At 30.5% G+C, this 15,423-nt stretch overlaps 1 protein-coding gene across 4 annotated transcripts in view; it reads right to left on the bottom strand.

Annotated features, from left to right (window-relative positions):
• Nucleotides 1-5,169: 5,169 nt before the first annotated feature.
• Nucleotides 5,170-15,423, bottom strand: part of LOC134715825 (basic proline-rich protein-like) — an 87,862-nt gene continuing 77,608 nt past the window's right edge. For all 4 annotated transcript variants that reach the window (XM_063578309.1, XM_063578310.1, XM_063578311.1 and 1 more), the window contains 8 exons: nt 14,115-14,148; nt 13,146-13,181; nt 12,284-12,322; nt 11,777-11,851; nt 11,161-11,192; nt 10,408-10,488; nt 9,007-9,159; nt 5,170-7,922 (listed from right to left, as the gene is read on the bottom strand). In XM_063578309.1, the coding sequence (XP_063434379.1) occupies nt 7,824-7,922; nt 9,007-9,159; nt 10,408-10,488; nt 11,161-11,192; nt 11,777-11,851; nt 12,284-12,322; nt 13,146-13,181; nt 14,115-14,148 (549 nt within the window). In that variant the 3' untranslated portion in view covers nt 5,170-7,823. The remainder of the gene's footprint in view (nt 7,923-9,006; nt 9,160-10,407; nt 10,489-11,160; nt 11,193-11,776; nt 11,852-12,283; nt 12,323-13,145; nt 13,182-14,114; nt 14,149-15,423) is intronic.

Below are 15,423 nucleotides of genomic sequence, written 5' to 3'. Positions count from 1 at the left end.
CGAAACCGGCCAGTTCCATTTTGACATGACCCATTTCTTTCGTTCCATACACAGAGTTACAATTATTGAGATGCTCATAATAACTAAATTTGCAACCTCCGTGTCAATATCTATCTTCCCGTACCTTTCTTTCCGTACAATGTGAACAATTTAACAAGAAATTAAACAATTTCGAGGCAAGGTTCACTCAATTCGTCATTTTGACGTGCATTTTTACTTATTTCTCCATTAATATAGAACGGTCGTAGAAAATATTGCATATCACAATAGAAAATAGTTGTATGTGTATTTATATTCTTCGATATCATAAAAAAAAATAAGAAAATAAGGAGAAACCTAGCTTTCTTCTGTCTATTAATGTTCCGTCATTGTGCCGGATGTTAGATACCATCGAGTCCGATCAAATTCTGCCGGTGTGGTTTAGACACAGTGACTAAGTAAACTAAAACAAGACTTGCTAAAATGTCTAGCCTTCTTTTCTAACCATGGATATTATGTGTAGTCCTAAATATAAAGCTTTACTAAAACTATCACATGAACTTAACATGATTCAAGAAATGAGGTCAAGGTCAGATCAAATCAATTTGCATTAAATAAAGTTGACCTATTAGTTGTATCTAAGAAAGAAACTTAACATTGACCAATGAACAACCAAAATGAGGTTACGGTCGGATGATACCTGCCAGATGGACATATACAGCTTAAGACCCTACCATAGAAACATTTTGTTGACCTATTGCTTATGATTTAAGAAAACACACAAATTTAACACTTAGTAATGAACCGTGAAAATGAGCTCAATATAAAAAAAAACCTGCAAGACATGACATGTATATAATACATTGTTTCCTTAAACCAAATATTGTTGAAAAAAGAACAAAATCCAAAAACCTAACTTGACCCACTGATCTGAAAATGAGGTTACTGTCAGTTGGACATGTGCACCACACACTCATTCCATACACCAAATATAGTTGACATATTGCATACTGTATATGAAAAAAACAGGCTAGAACTTAAAAACTTAATTACAACCAATTCAATGAACTATGAAAATGAGGTCAAGGTCAGATGACACCTGCCAGTTGGACATGTACATCTTCCAATCCTTCCACACACTGTGTTCTAGACCTATTGCTTATGATATTCAGATATACTTGTCCACCAAAACTTTATCTTGTTCACTGGTGCATGAAATGAGGTCAAGTGGAAACTGTCTGACGGTCATAGGGGCCTTGCAAGGTTCTCCAATATCAAATATCGTTAATCTATTACATGTACTCATAATAAGAGGGAAATAAAATATCCCAAACAACTTTTTTCAAGTAGTCACAGAACCAAAAATTAAATTAAAATCCAAAATTAGAGATCATTTTAGGAAAGATTAGAATAAAACTCATTCTGAAGACCGATCTTTTTTCAAATATTAAATCAAATGTAAGTTTTTGTTTAATTATTCAAGTGTGAATACAAATTCTTTGATACATTGTGGTAGTATATGTTTCTAGGACTACAGATATGAAGGCAAACTTGATCCTGAGATACAAAACCAGCAGTATATCTGGCTTGTGGATTGCCATTAACTTGTTTGTTACCAGTCGTTTTTCTGGCTTGATGAGATTGATATCTTATGAGATGAGAGTTACCAGTCGTATTTCTGGCTTGATGAGATTGATATCTTATGAGATGAGAGCTACCAGTCGTATTTCTGGTTTGATGAGATGAGAGTTACCAGTCATATGATGAGATTGATATCTTATGAGATGAGAGCTACCAGTCGTATTTCTGGCTTGATGAGATTGATATCTTATGAGATGAGAGCTACCAGTCGTATTTCTGGCTTGATGAGATGAGAGTTACCAGTCATATGATGAGATTGATATCTTATGAGATGAGAGCTACCAGTCGTATTTCTGGCTTGATGAGATTGATATCTTATGAGATGAGAGCTACCAGTCGTATTTCTGGTTTGATGAGATGAGAGTTACCAGTCATATGATGAGATTGATATCTTATGAGATGAGAGCTACCAGTCGTATTTCTGGCTTGATGAGATTGATATCTTATGAGATGAGAGCTACCAGTCGTATTTCTGGCTTGATGAGATGAGAGTTACCCGTCATATGAAGAGATTGATATCTTATGAGATGAGAGTTACCAGTTGTATTTCTGGTTTGATGAGATTGATATCTTATGAGATCAGAATAACTAGTTGTATTTCTGGCTTGCATTGATTGCTATCTTGTTAGATAAATGTTACCAGTCACATATCTGGCTTGATGAGATTGAAATCTTGTGAGATAAGAGTTACCAGTCGTATATCTGGCTTGATGAAATCAATATCTTGTGATTAAAAGAGTTACCAGTTGTATACCTTGATTGATGAGATTGATATCTTGTGAGATAAGAGTTATCAGTGTTATTTCTGGCTTGGTGGGATTGATATCGTATGAGATGAAAGGTAGTAGTTGTATGTATATCTGGCTTGCGTTGATGGGTATCTTATAAGATAAGAGTCACCAGTCGAATATCTTGCTTGTGAATGATATCTTGTGAGATAAATGTTACCAGTCTTATATCTTGCTTGATGAGATTGATATATTATGAGATGAGAGTTACAGGTCACATATCTGGCTTGCTGGCTGCGAATCATATCTTATTAGATAAGAGTTACCAGTCGTATATATGGCTTGTTGAGATTAATAAATTATCTTATGAGATAACAGTTACCAGTCTTATATTTGGTCTATACAGATTTATATATTATGAGATAAGAGTTACCAGTTTTATACTTGGCTTGATGAGATTGATATCTTATGAGATAAGAGTTACTAGTCGTATATCTGGCTTGATGAAATTGATACTTAAAAGATTAGGATTACCAGTAATATATTTTGCTGGTTTGTTGATATAATAAAGGGTAGCTTCGTAACCAGTAGTATATATGGCTTACTGATTGATATCTAAGGACATTTTGTTACCAGCAGTATATCTAGCTTGCTTGTTATTGTATACGGGATAGTTTGTTATAAACAGTGGATCTGGGTTGCTGATTGATTTCTTAGACAGGTTGCGTCCAGCATTACTGCAATATACTAGTATTTGACATGCAAAAAAAATAGATATCTGTAATATTTTGATATTCTTTCATGAATCATCTAAAGGATATCTGTTATCAGTCGTATTTCTGGCATAGGCTTACACATTGATATCTGATAGATCTTTCATTCAAAAAGATATACACAAGGAAGTGTGGAACTCTGCAGTGGTGGATCTAGGGGGAAGGTTCCAGGGTTGAACCCCCTATTTTGGCCGATCAATGCATTTGAATTAGGACATCCCCCCTTATCCTGGGTTGAGACCCCCTCCCATTTGAAAATGGCTGGATCAGCCCCTGCTCTGTGGAATCATCTGATAAAATGGAGAATGATCAATTGATTTAAAATTGTAAACTGATTGATTCCTCCATAAAGAAGTTAAAGATACAGTACTTTTTTGCATAGGATATTTCAAGATAATGTTGGAAGTAATGGAGCTGTGTTCAAGTTTAAAGTTACATGATTTTATCCATTTTTCAGAAACTGTAAGCAGTAGGTCAATGATTTTTTCCAAAATGGAAGGAATGAAAGGTGTAAATGTTAAAAATGTAAAAGTGTCATTTGATCTTGACCTCATTTTCACGGTCCATTGGTTAATCTTGTTTTTATCTCATCTGGCCCAAAGAGAGAAACTGTAAACCAAAATAATATCAGTAATACAAAATCAACCAAAACATTTTTATTTGTTATGAATTCTCTTCCAGTCCACAATGTTGGAGAAAGGCATATACATCTCAATGAGTGACACAGGCTTATAAGAGACTCTAGTTTAGAATGTGTTCTAAAACTAGTACTTTAAGCAATAGGTCAACTTAATTTTGGGTATGTAATAATTGTAAGATGTCCATGTCTGTAGTGCAGGTATCATCTTTCCTTGACCTCATTTTCATGGTTCATTGGTCAATGTTAAGTTTAAGCAGTATAGTCCTTTTCTAAGATACTTTTAGCAATAGGTAAACTATATTTTAAGTTTGATTTTTGAATGATAGTAAAGTGTACATGTCTGTTTGGCAGGGGTGATCTGACCTTGGCATTATTTTCGTGGTTCATTGGTCAATCTTATGTTTTCCTGCTATAGTCTGTTTCTCAGATGAACCAAGAATAAAATATAAGATGTTTGGGATGATTGTAAGGTGTACATTTTCTGCCTGGCAGGTTTCATTTGAAATTGATGTCATTTTCATGGTTCACCGGTCAATATTAGATTTTTAATGGTTTAGTCTGTTTATTGTATGCTATAAGCAACAGGTAAACGATATTTGGTGAAACAGTATATAATAATTGTAAGATGTTCATGTCTGTCTGGCTTGGTTTATCTGACCCTGAATTATTTTGATTTAAGTATCATTGATAATGTTAAGTCTATGTGATGTTTGTAGTAGAACTTTATGTTTAGAACTATTACACATAAAATAAATCATGTCATAAGACATTTCAGAATGTGCATGCTTGTTTTTAAAGACAAATTAAGTTATCAAGATTGAACATTCTGCCTATAGACCTCTACCATATCCAATATTTTCAAAACAAGTTGAACTGTGAGCTACTGGTCACTACTTAAACCCCTTCTGTAAGTATTTAATAAGCAATAAACCTTCTGTAAGTATTTAATAAGCAATAAACCTTCTGTAAGTATTTAATAAGCAATAAACCTTCTGTAAGTATTTAATAAGCAATAAACAGGGAATATGTCCATCACCCTGCTTGCATTTACATAAAGGGACATAAATGAAATACGTAAAACATATGGCTACCAAAAGTTTTACTTGATGTAGTATGTGTTGTGTATAAGTTTCTTGAGGCAAATAAGTTATGGAGGGAAACACTATTCTGCAACTTTCAATTTATAAAGGGGCATAACTCAAAACAATTATAGTGACACTAACAAAATTCAAATTTGATCTGTATTTTGTGAAAATAAGCATTGTGTACAAGTTTCATAACATTTGGTTTGGGCAAACTACAATCAAAGAACTGAAACAAAAAAGTCAACAAATTTTCCATTTGTAAAGGGGCATAACTCTAGAAAACTCTTTCGAACAAAAAAGAAAGCAAAGAAGAAAAAAACACCTAATGATTCAAAGTCTTTAATATAATTTATAGACAATCTGAGCAATTCAACAAAAAAATCATAAATTCTGCAACATTATAAATATAATTTATTTAACATTTGTTTCTCTTCATTGATTGTATAATCTTTATAAGAATATTCAAATTAATTGTTATCAATATATATAGTTTATAAAATCAATATACATGTTTTTATTTCAATTGTCCTATGTTTATTTTTAAGGATCTCCCCTGAGATGATCCTACAGGGTAAGAAACCGTGTCAGTTAACACAATTAGCAACACTTCAGCAAAAAAACCCACCTCAACATTATAATTTCAAGGCCTTTCATAACTAATTTACATGATAAAGCAATATAAATACTTAAAAACTGTTTCACAGTTCCAGATGCTATGCCAGTGATACAATAAGAAGGCTTCCAGATTGAGATGGTTTTTTTATCTTATAAATTTTGAGAACAAAAATTACAATAATTTAAAGAATGAAATTTCTATTTGTCATGCTTATATACCCTATGATTTAAAATATGTTTTAATTCTAGAAGCCCTTAACTATAAATAATGATGTACTGATTTATTTTCATTTCATTCAAGATGACAAGAATATCAAACATTTGGGTATCTAAATTAGAAACAGTCATAAAAGTACTTAGTTCAAGCCATGTATTACCGGTATATTGACTTTAAGTGAATAAGTTACGCTAAATATATGATAAAAGATGACAACAGTTTTAGATAGTAAATGTTTTGTATCAGACATAATAAAATTGGAAGCATAACTGCATAACATGAATACACAACTTTTATTCAAACAAAATGGATGCATCTTGTAAATATGTTTTCATTGATGTAAGGGACATAACTCAATCACACTGTATTCATATATTCAATGTTTAACAGCATATTTTTTTTAAAAATCTATAAGATTCTAATCAAGCAGAAACAAATATATCTTTAAAACCGTTACAAATGTAAGGGACATATCCCAATCATACATTCATTCTTTTTTACTAATCAAGTCAAATAACAACTTGAAATCATAAGGGACACAACTCTTTCATACAATCACTTATACCTTATATATTAAAAAATCAATAAGATAAACAAATAAAAGATCCTGCTTCACAATGTAGATGAATTCAATACACTTATATAAAAATACAATGTACACAATGTTTTCAGGTATCAAGGAGGTATACAGTATTTACATACCTCCTTGTATACAACAATCCTGAATTGTAACATACATGGAATGCTTTGTTAACTACATTGTATCTTAACATTGATACCCTGCTAATGTATAGTAGATGATCTCTACCTTTCCAACTCAGCACAAATCACTCAAATAAAAATTTAAAACTGAATGACAAGTAATAGAAAAACTTATTGAAAATGTAGACAAAATAATTTAAACCAATCAAAACTACTGTAAGCTGTGATAGGAAGGTATTATTTAAATGGTGGTGGTCCAGAGTTATGGCAAACAAAATAATTTTAATCAATCAAAAACGTTATTAGCTATGATTAAAAGATAATATAAAAATGGTGGTGGTCCATCACTATGGTAAACAAGTAACGTAAATATAAGCCTTATACAAAGAGATAAAGAAAAAATTGTAAATATCTTCTCTCTTATATTATACATACATAATGAATAAAAAAAAACTAAAAATAACTTAGATTAAAACAAAAATGTATTGGATAACTCAAATAGATATTTTTTCCAGGGCACAATAACCAGTTGGCAAGTTGTTTTCTAAAATCTATACCTTTCTGAATGTGCATGCAATATTAGACACTAGCAGTTAAGCAAATTACAATCAATCCAAAATCTATAATAGTAACCATGAAAACTATGATTAGAAGAAATGCATAGTGAAAAACATAATCATTTCTTAACTAAAGTGGATTTATTATTAGTTATATGTTACTTATCATATAGATGTTCAATATTATGTGATGGCAATATTGTCTTCAATAGAGAAAGGATGCAATAATGATTTGTTTTCAAATAATGATTTTGATAAAAATATTTATTTTATTTTTGACTGAGATCCCTACAAAAGAAATAACACCCATACATGTATTTTTGTTTCATGGATCTCAAATTTTTATACAAGAAATGTAACTTTCACATATCTGTCTTTTCTATGGCTATGAGAGATTTTTATACATTGTCATTTTCACATATCTTAGTTCTATGGCTTTGTGAGATTTTGAGACAATGAATGCCATTTTCACATATTTTTGTTTTATGGCTCTATATTGTGAGATTTTTTAACAATGAATGTCACTTTCACATATTTTTGTTCTATGGCTATGTGAGATTTTTATACAATGTCATTTTCACATATCTTTGTTCTATAGATATATGAGAGTTTGAGACAATGAATGCCTTTTTCACATATCTTTGTTTTATGGCTCTGTGGTATTGTTTAACAATGAATGTCACTTTCACATGTTTTTGTTTTATGGCTCTGTGAGATTTTATACAAGGAATGTCACTTTCACATATTTTTGTTTTATGGCTCTGTGAGAATTTTATACAATAAATGGCAATGACAATTATCTATATGTTTTATGTAATTATGAGATTTGAATGTAAGGAATGTCTCTGACACTATATCACAGCAATTTACTAGTCCAATCTTTCAATTATTTGTGACATGGTGTTTTTAATCTTGTTTGTCCTTTAGCTAATATCAATCTGTGTCCTTGGAAAAATGTTACCAAATCCATAAGATTAGAAAATTCCTGTAAACAGAATAAAATCAGTATTAACAAATGAAACTGTGAGCTACTGCTCACTGATGATATCCAAGGCAACAACTAGATAATTATATAGTGTAAAAATATGTAAGTGTTCGGTAAACAGGATGTTGTTGAGAGATTACAAATCTGAAAACTCATCACACATTATAGCTTACTTATATAAACCTTGAAACCAAATATCAGAAATCTTTATTATGCAGTTCCTGAGAAAGATGTGACAAAATAAATTACACTCAATAAAACAGATGAAACCTAGACTACTGGCAACTGTAGCTGATTAATGTACACAAAATTGCATTTGGACTAAATAATACAATTTGTTAAAGTATAGTAAATGCAGAAACTTGTAGATAAAACCTTATACAAAATATCAAGAGAAAAAGGAAAATGTTATTAAAGTTTTCTATATGTACTAGGCTTACAAGAAAGATATTGAGTTAAGGTAAAAGTTGAAGTCGTCTCTGCAAAAGTTTTATGGATACTCTTATGAATTGGTGTGACCTTTACTGAATATTTTGGTCACACAGATAACTATTTAAGGATAGTAGTTAAGTTGATAATGAAATTGCCACAGAAGTGATAAACAGTGGTTAACCAGCATACACTTTGGAGCATGGCTATAACAATCAGATATATTTACACATTAGTTTAAACATATTTGTTTGATACTATATGTACATGCTTTATTTGAATCAATTTTTTTTCGGTGGTATTTTTTTTTTGTATACTTTTTGACAGTATTTGATTTGATTTAGCCGAAACGTCTTGAAAAGTTGGTTTATTTAAACAATTATATAAAGTATGTTCCCTATTGGAATTTTGAAAACAAGGAGTATTTGATTTCTTATTATCTGTCTAATAAAATCACTAGTTTTTAAAATGAGTAAATACAGGACTAAAAACTAACAACATTATAATTGTCATAACCTCAAAGTTGAAAGTCTGGACAAATGTAGCGCAGATTTGTACATATAACATTTGTGATATAACAACCTTACAATGTTCTAAATAATTGTACCAATGCACAATCAATGATATATACTAATATATGTATAAAACAATGTACCTGTTCACCGGGTTTGGCCATCCCTAAGGCATACTGATGGTTTGGTTTCTTTCTAATATTCAGATTGAAAACTTGACTCTCATAAAATATAGCTAAAGTGTATGGTTTTGTTTCTCCTCCTTTCTTACTTTTTCTTATCAAGTAGCAACCATTCTGCAATTAAAAAATATAATTTATGTAACTGTTTTGCTTTCAATTTTCAAATTCAATTTTGTGCAGGTTTGGCGGCAAGAACAATTATCCTGGTAATAAGAGCTGGTTATGTTATAATTCATTTTCAACAAATCATTTCACAAACACGGTATAATGTCAAGTACAATGGTTGAATGGTATGCAACATATCTTATGAAAAAAATATACACCAATATACTAAATATATTCCTCTAATTTCTATCCAATTTATTTTTATCCTGACTGGTTGATTATTTTTTTATACAAAACATGTATTTCCTTTGATATCATTTCTAAATTGATTAAATTTAATTACGACCTTAAGTGTTTTCTGTCCTCTGAAAATCCTATTGTGATGTCATGAAAAAAGGGGACCCTTCCACATGACATCACATATTAAGAACACATCTTTTTCATCAAGAAAAATAAGATTCATCTACTTATGTCTAAAAATCAAATGAAAAAGATTTCACCATTGAATATCATCCAATCCAACATTTTTGCACTTGTCGCAGTAAATTTAAATTATAGCCAATCCACAGTATTCAAAAAGCTCATCAAGCCTTATCTTTTAATTTCCTAAATTTTAAAACAACTTACAGTGAAGAAATACTCTAATTTTATCACACTTGATGTAGTTGTAGAATCTAATATGCATCATAAAAGAATAGCAAAAACAAGAATGTGTCCAAAGTACATGGATGCCCCATTTGTACTATCATTTTCCATGTTCAGTGGACCGTGAAATTGGGATTAGAACTTAAATTTGGCATTAAATTTAGAAAGATTATATCATAGGTAACATGTTTACAAAGTTTCAAGTTGATTGGACTTCAATTTCATCAAAAACTACCTTGACCAAAAACTTTAACCTGAAGCAGGACAGACAGACAGAAGAACGAACGAACAGACGAAAAGAAAGGGACGAACGCAAGAATGCACAGACCAGAAAACATAATGTCCCTCTACGATCAGAGATGGGGCATAATAACTTGCATTGTAAAAAAAATGATTTTTACCTTTTCCATGTTTTCTATGTTAAATTGTGAAAAAAAAAGAAAATATATGTCAAAGAGACAACAACCCGACCAAAGATCAGAAATCAATCGAAGGCCACCAAAAGGTTTTCAACACAGCGAGAAAATCCAGCACCCAGACTGTTTAAAAAATTTTGAGTAACAACACTAAAGATGATCAATATAAATATGTTTTTAAAGTTCTACCACTTACAGTTCCTATTCCTAATAATTTATTATCAGCAATATTTCTGTCTACTTCTCCATGATACCATGGCTGCTCTTCCAAAGATAACTGAAATTATACACCATGTCTTTTACAATTATTGAAATTAAGACTTTAATCAATTTTATCATTCGAATGGAGTTTCAAAAAAAGTATGAAATGTGAAAACATATTCCCTTTTGTTCTTTGCCACCTATTGTGTTGTTATATTTTTACTATCAATGTTTTATTTGTTTATCTATTTGTTTGGTTGCTGTCTAATTGATGTATACTGGACTTCTCCATATATTCATATCTTCTTAAATGCTGTCTTTTGCCAATTGAAAAACACAATCTTTGTACTTTCGAAAGAGCTCATGGAAACCAATATTATCTTAATTTACCAACCTGGTAAATATATTAATAATAGTGTAAAGAGACATGAGTCAGGAATCTGATGTTCAGTAGTTGTCTTTTTTTATGTAATTGATAAGTGTTTCTTGTTTCTCATATAGATTAGACCTTTGGTTTTTCCTGTTTGAATGGTTCTACACTTATTGTAGTCATATTAAGGAGCCCTTATAGTTTACTGTTTGATATGAGCCATGGCTCTATATTGAAGACCGTACTTTGATCTATTATTAATGGTTTTTCTTTTACAAATTGTGACATGGATGGAGAGTAGTCTCATACCACATCTTCATATATATGAGTTTTGAAATTTATATAAAAAAAACCATTATGAATAAGTTAATTACTCACTGCTTTATTGACTTTCTCTACTTTTGTTCTACCTGTAAAGGAAAAAAAAACTTTCTTATTAAAAGGTATAATATGATAATGCTATATAACCAATAATAAAGTCTGACATGATTCTACTGTAAATGTCTTGATAAGAAAGCATGTGTTGTTCTAATGAGCATACCACCTCTTGTAAATCAAAGTATTGGTAAACTGAAAGTAGGTCTCTGACAGATCAAAAAGCTCACTCATGTTATAACTACTATGAACTTATCACTATCAATGTTCAATGTTCCTAAGAAATATATGACAAAAAATATTTATTTTTTTCTTAAACATATTGAAAAATTCAAAGTATCAGAAATAGGAAGTAGGTGTCTGACAGATACACAATGAGCACATACATCACAACTGGTCACTTTCAAAGGGGGTTTACAAATCAATTTTATTATATCTATATTTCCAGTGGGAAATATTCTTTCACAATTGGATAATCAACAGCACTGATTTTCATAACTCATCAGACATATTGCAAAATCAATTTTATAAATATCTGAGAAATTATCATTTCTGTAATTCAATGGGCCACCAAATGGCTCTGATCTAAATTTTTATGTAAAGGGAGATAATTCATTACCAGAACTCTCTCTTTTAACTTCTGCTGGAGAAGCAGGTGCTGCATCCATAGGAGGAGGAACAGGCAGTTGTTTATCTATAAAAGAAAATCATCAGTGAAAAAGATGTTCTTACAGTAGGTGAAGTTTAAAAAGATCAAGGATTTAAATTGATTCTATAAATTGAAAGAGCATTAGTTAATAAATAACTAAAAAAAAATGATACTTTATAAAAGGCTGACTCAGACTTTTACCTTAAATTTGTATTGCTATTATTTGGGTCTCAAATTGAAAGAAAGAAAATCCAGAATCTGCCTAAATTTTGGTAAATGACTTTTAAAGAATGTTATAAGACATTATCATTTCTGTAATTCAAAGGGCCACGAAATGGCTTTGATCCAACATCTTCTTTTCCTTTTTACAATCATCAGTCAATGGTTGATACCTAATTAATAATTAGAAAGTAGAGGGGATGTCTATTTAAAAAAAATAATTCCTACATCGATCTTCATCATTTACTGTATACTTACGTTTACCAGGTCTGGGGGGTAATGTGGAAGTCTGACCTCCTATAATACAAAATAAAACTGTGCTGTTACTTCATACTATGTTTTGTAAAAAAAGATTAAAATTCTTGAAAACATACAAAGAAAACTGAGCATTTGCTATCATATCTTTTGAATGTACTTGCTTTAAAAAGTTTCTACTGCACCTGTGCTTTTTGTTCAGTCTAAATCTATTGGCTATATCAAATTCTAACTTCAACAATGGGAGACTTGGCTGAATTCACCTCTTATTACAAAATATTCTCTTTTAAAAAGGGAGTGGAATTTAGGTTGAATTCACCTCCTCATTACAGAATCCTCTCATTCAGAGAGATTCATGTAAAATGGTGGCTTAAGTTTTATCAAAATTGTTTTATTCAATTGGAGGGGATGAATTTTCTTTGAATAGTCTGAAAAATGGGAGGGAAGGGCAAATCTTTGCTGAAATTTCTTTTATATGTCTCAATGAAAGAGGAGAGTAAATATTTGCTGAATTATTATTTTCTTTCTTCAAAAGATGCAGAAGATACCAAGGGCACACTTTAGTCAAAGATAACCTGACAATGTTATGTCAAAAAATGAAAGACAAACAAATCCATAAAACACTTCATAGAAACCTAGACTGAGCATGCGCTCTATCACAAACTAGGGATGACCTCAGATGCTCCTATAGAGAAAGCAGATCCTGTAAATGCACACCTTGTTTTGATCGAGGTAAGTTATAATTTAGAGATAAGTCTTCTTCATTAATCAATCTCAATCAAAAGGAGTTGAGAGTCTTAGTAGAATTTCATTTTTTCTGTATATCCATCTTTACCAAGCTAAATACCTGGATATTACAACTTACCGTTTTGAACTGGAAAGACTTGCACACCTTCATGACCTGTTCAATGTAAATAAACAATAAAAAATATTTGAAAACCATACAGTAAACAAAATATATTCATGACAAATCTTTTATAGTATCTGATAATAAATAAACTCATCATAGAAACTTGGATAAAAATTGTGTGGCTACACACAATTAAAAAAAATCATGCTATACTTTTCAAGTATGTCTCATTGATATATTCAACATCTACTATCATTCTAATAGCTAATTTTTTTATTAATATATAAGATTTACATCTTTTAACTTGACAGCCTACATTTCAACCAGAAGCTGCTGTAGTATAACAAAATCAGAAAATTACCATTTCTATAACGCTATAATTTTTTCAATATAATTAAAAATTCATCTTAGTATCTGTCTTGGAATGAAAATTATAATGATAAATCTTGATGAATTTTCATTTTCATTCAGAATTCTGGATTGTTGAAAAACAAAAAAAGTTTTTACCATGCAGATAATTTTTTTTTTTATGGAAATTAAGGTAGATAGAGCTGGTTATGCTAATCATGTTGATCTATGTCAATTTTTTAATTGCTTTAGTTTTTAGGGATATTGGCCAAAATTGAAGATTCACTCTTGTGTTCTATTTATAGCCACACCAGTCATGTTGACTTATCAACTTGGATAAAAATTACAATCTTTAGAGTTGGTTTCCCATAGATGAAGCAGACAAACCTAAGTTTCAATCCATTTAAGAGAAGATTTTTTAAGAATTAAATGTTAAAACAGACAACAAACGCAAGGAAACAGCAAAAGCTCAACTTAGGCCAGGTGAGCTAGAAATCAATTGTTTATTCTAACTGATGTTGTTGTTTCCATTGCAAATATTATTTTTTTTAATATGATTTTAATATATATATTATGTACAATTTGTATTATTAAATATTTTTTTTTAAGACAGGATTTTCTTATAAACATTTTTACCTTTCTTCTTATTCTTTTTCTTTGTATCTTCTTGCTATAGAAACAAAAGTAAATTACATATATGGTACCGTAAATACAATAATAGTCTAAAAGGTATTTATGATAATTTACAGTGGAAAAAAAACAAAAACTTAAGCAAGCCAAGTATTTTAGAATGTAGCGAAAAGTTTTTTAAAAGTATTTCCATGGTATACTTTACACAATTTGTTATTGACAGTAAGAGAAAATCAATAAACCAACATTCAAAGAAACTAAATATACCCATGCTTCATGCAAGAACAAAGATCTGTGTGGCTTGCAACTAAAAACAAATCTCTGTTTTCAAATTTCAAAGGGGAAACTTAAAGATTATTTTCACTTAGAGAATAGAATTCAAGTTAAACGAATCTGATATCTAAACATGAAAATTCATTTGGATTTTTTTTTCTTTTAATAAGAGAACAACTGCATACTATATAAACCAACATTACAGTTTAGCTCTGTTTGAACTTGAAACAATGGTAAATGTGAAATTTGTCCAAAGGAACACAGATGCAATTGAGGACATTATAGTTCCATTGTTCATCATCCAGATCCAGATCAGCTAAATTTCTTCATCAATCTCAATCTAGACTTCAAATAAAATTTAATCCCCATTAAGAACTAGAGGCTCTAAAGAGCCTGTGTCGCTCACCTTGGTCTATATAAATATTAAACAAAGGACCCAGATGGATTCATGACAAAATTGTGTTTTGGTGATGGTGATGTGTTTGTACATCTTAATTTACTGAACATTCTAGCTGCTTACAATTATCTCTATCTATAATAAACTTGGCCCAGTTGTTTCAGAGGAGAAGATTTTTGTAAAAGATTACTAAGATTTAAGAAAAAATGGTTAAAACATGACTATAAAGGGCAATAACTCCTAAAGGGGTCAACTGACAATTTCCGTCATGTTGACTTATTGTAGATCTTACTCTGCCAAGATTTATTGTTTTTTTACAGTTTATCTCTATCTATAATAATATTCAAGATAATAACCAAAAACAGCAAAATTTCCTTAAAATTACCAGTTCAGGGCCAGCAACCCAACAACAGGTTGTCCGATATTTCTGAAAATTTCAGGGCAAATATTTGACCTTATAAACAATTTTACTTCAGTCAGATTTGCTTTAAATGCTTTAGTTTGATTTATAAGCCAAATACTGCATTTTACCCCTATGTTCTATTTTTAGCTGTGGCAGCCATCTTGGTTGGTTGGCCGGGTCATGCCACACATTTTTTAAACTAAATACCCAAATGATAGTTGTGGCCAAGTTTGGTTTAATTT

Source organism: Mytilus trossulus, chromosome 4 (assembly GCF_036588685.1).
Source record: "Mytilus trossulus isolate FHL-02 chromosome 4, PNRI_Mtr1.1.1.hap1, whole genome shotgun sequence".
Classification (NCBI taxonomy): domain Eukaryota; kingdom Metazoa; phylum Mollusca; class Bivalvia; order Mytilida; family Mytilidae; genus Mytilus; species Mytilus trossulus.
This window is presented reverse-complemented; position numbering and strand designations above follow the sequence as displayed.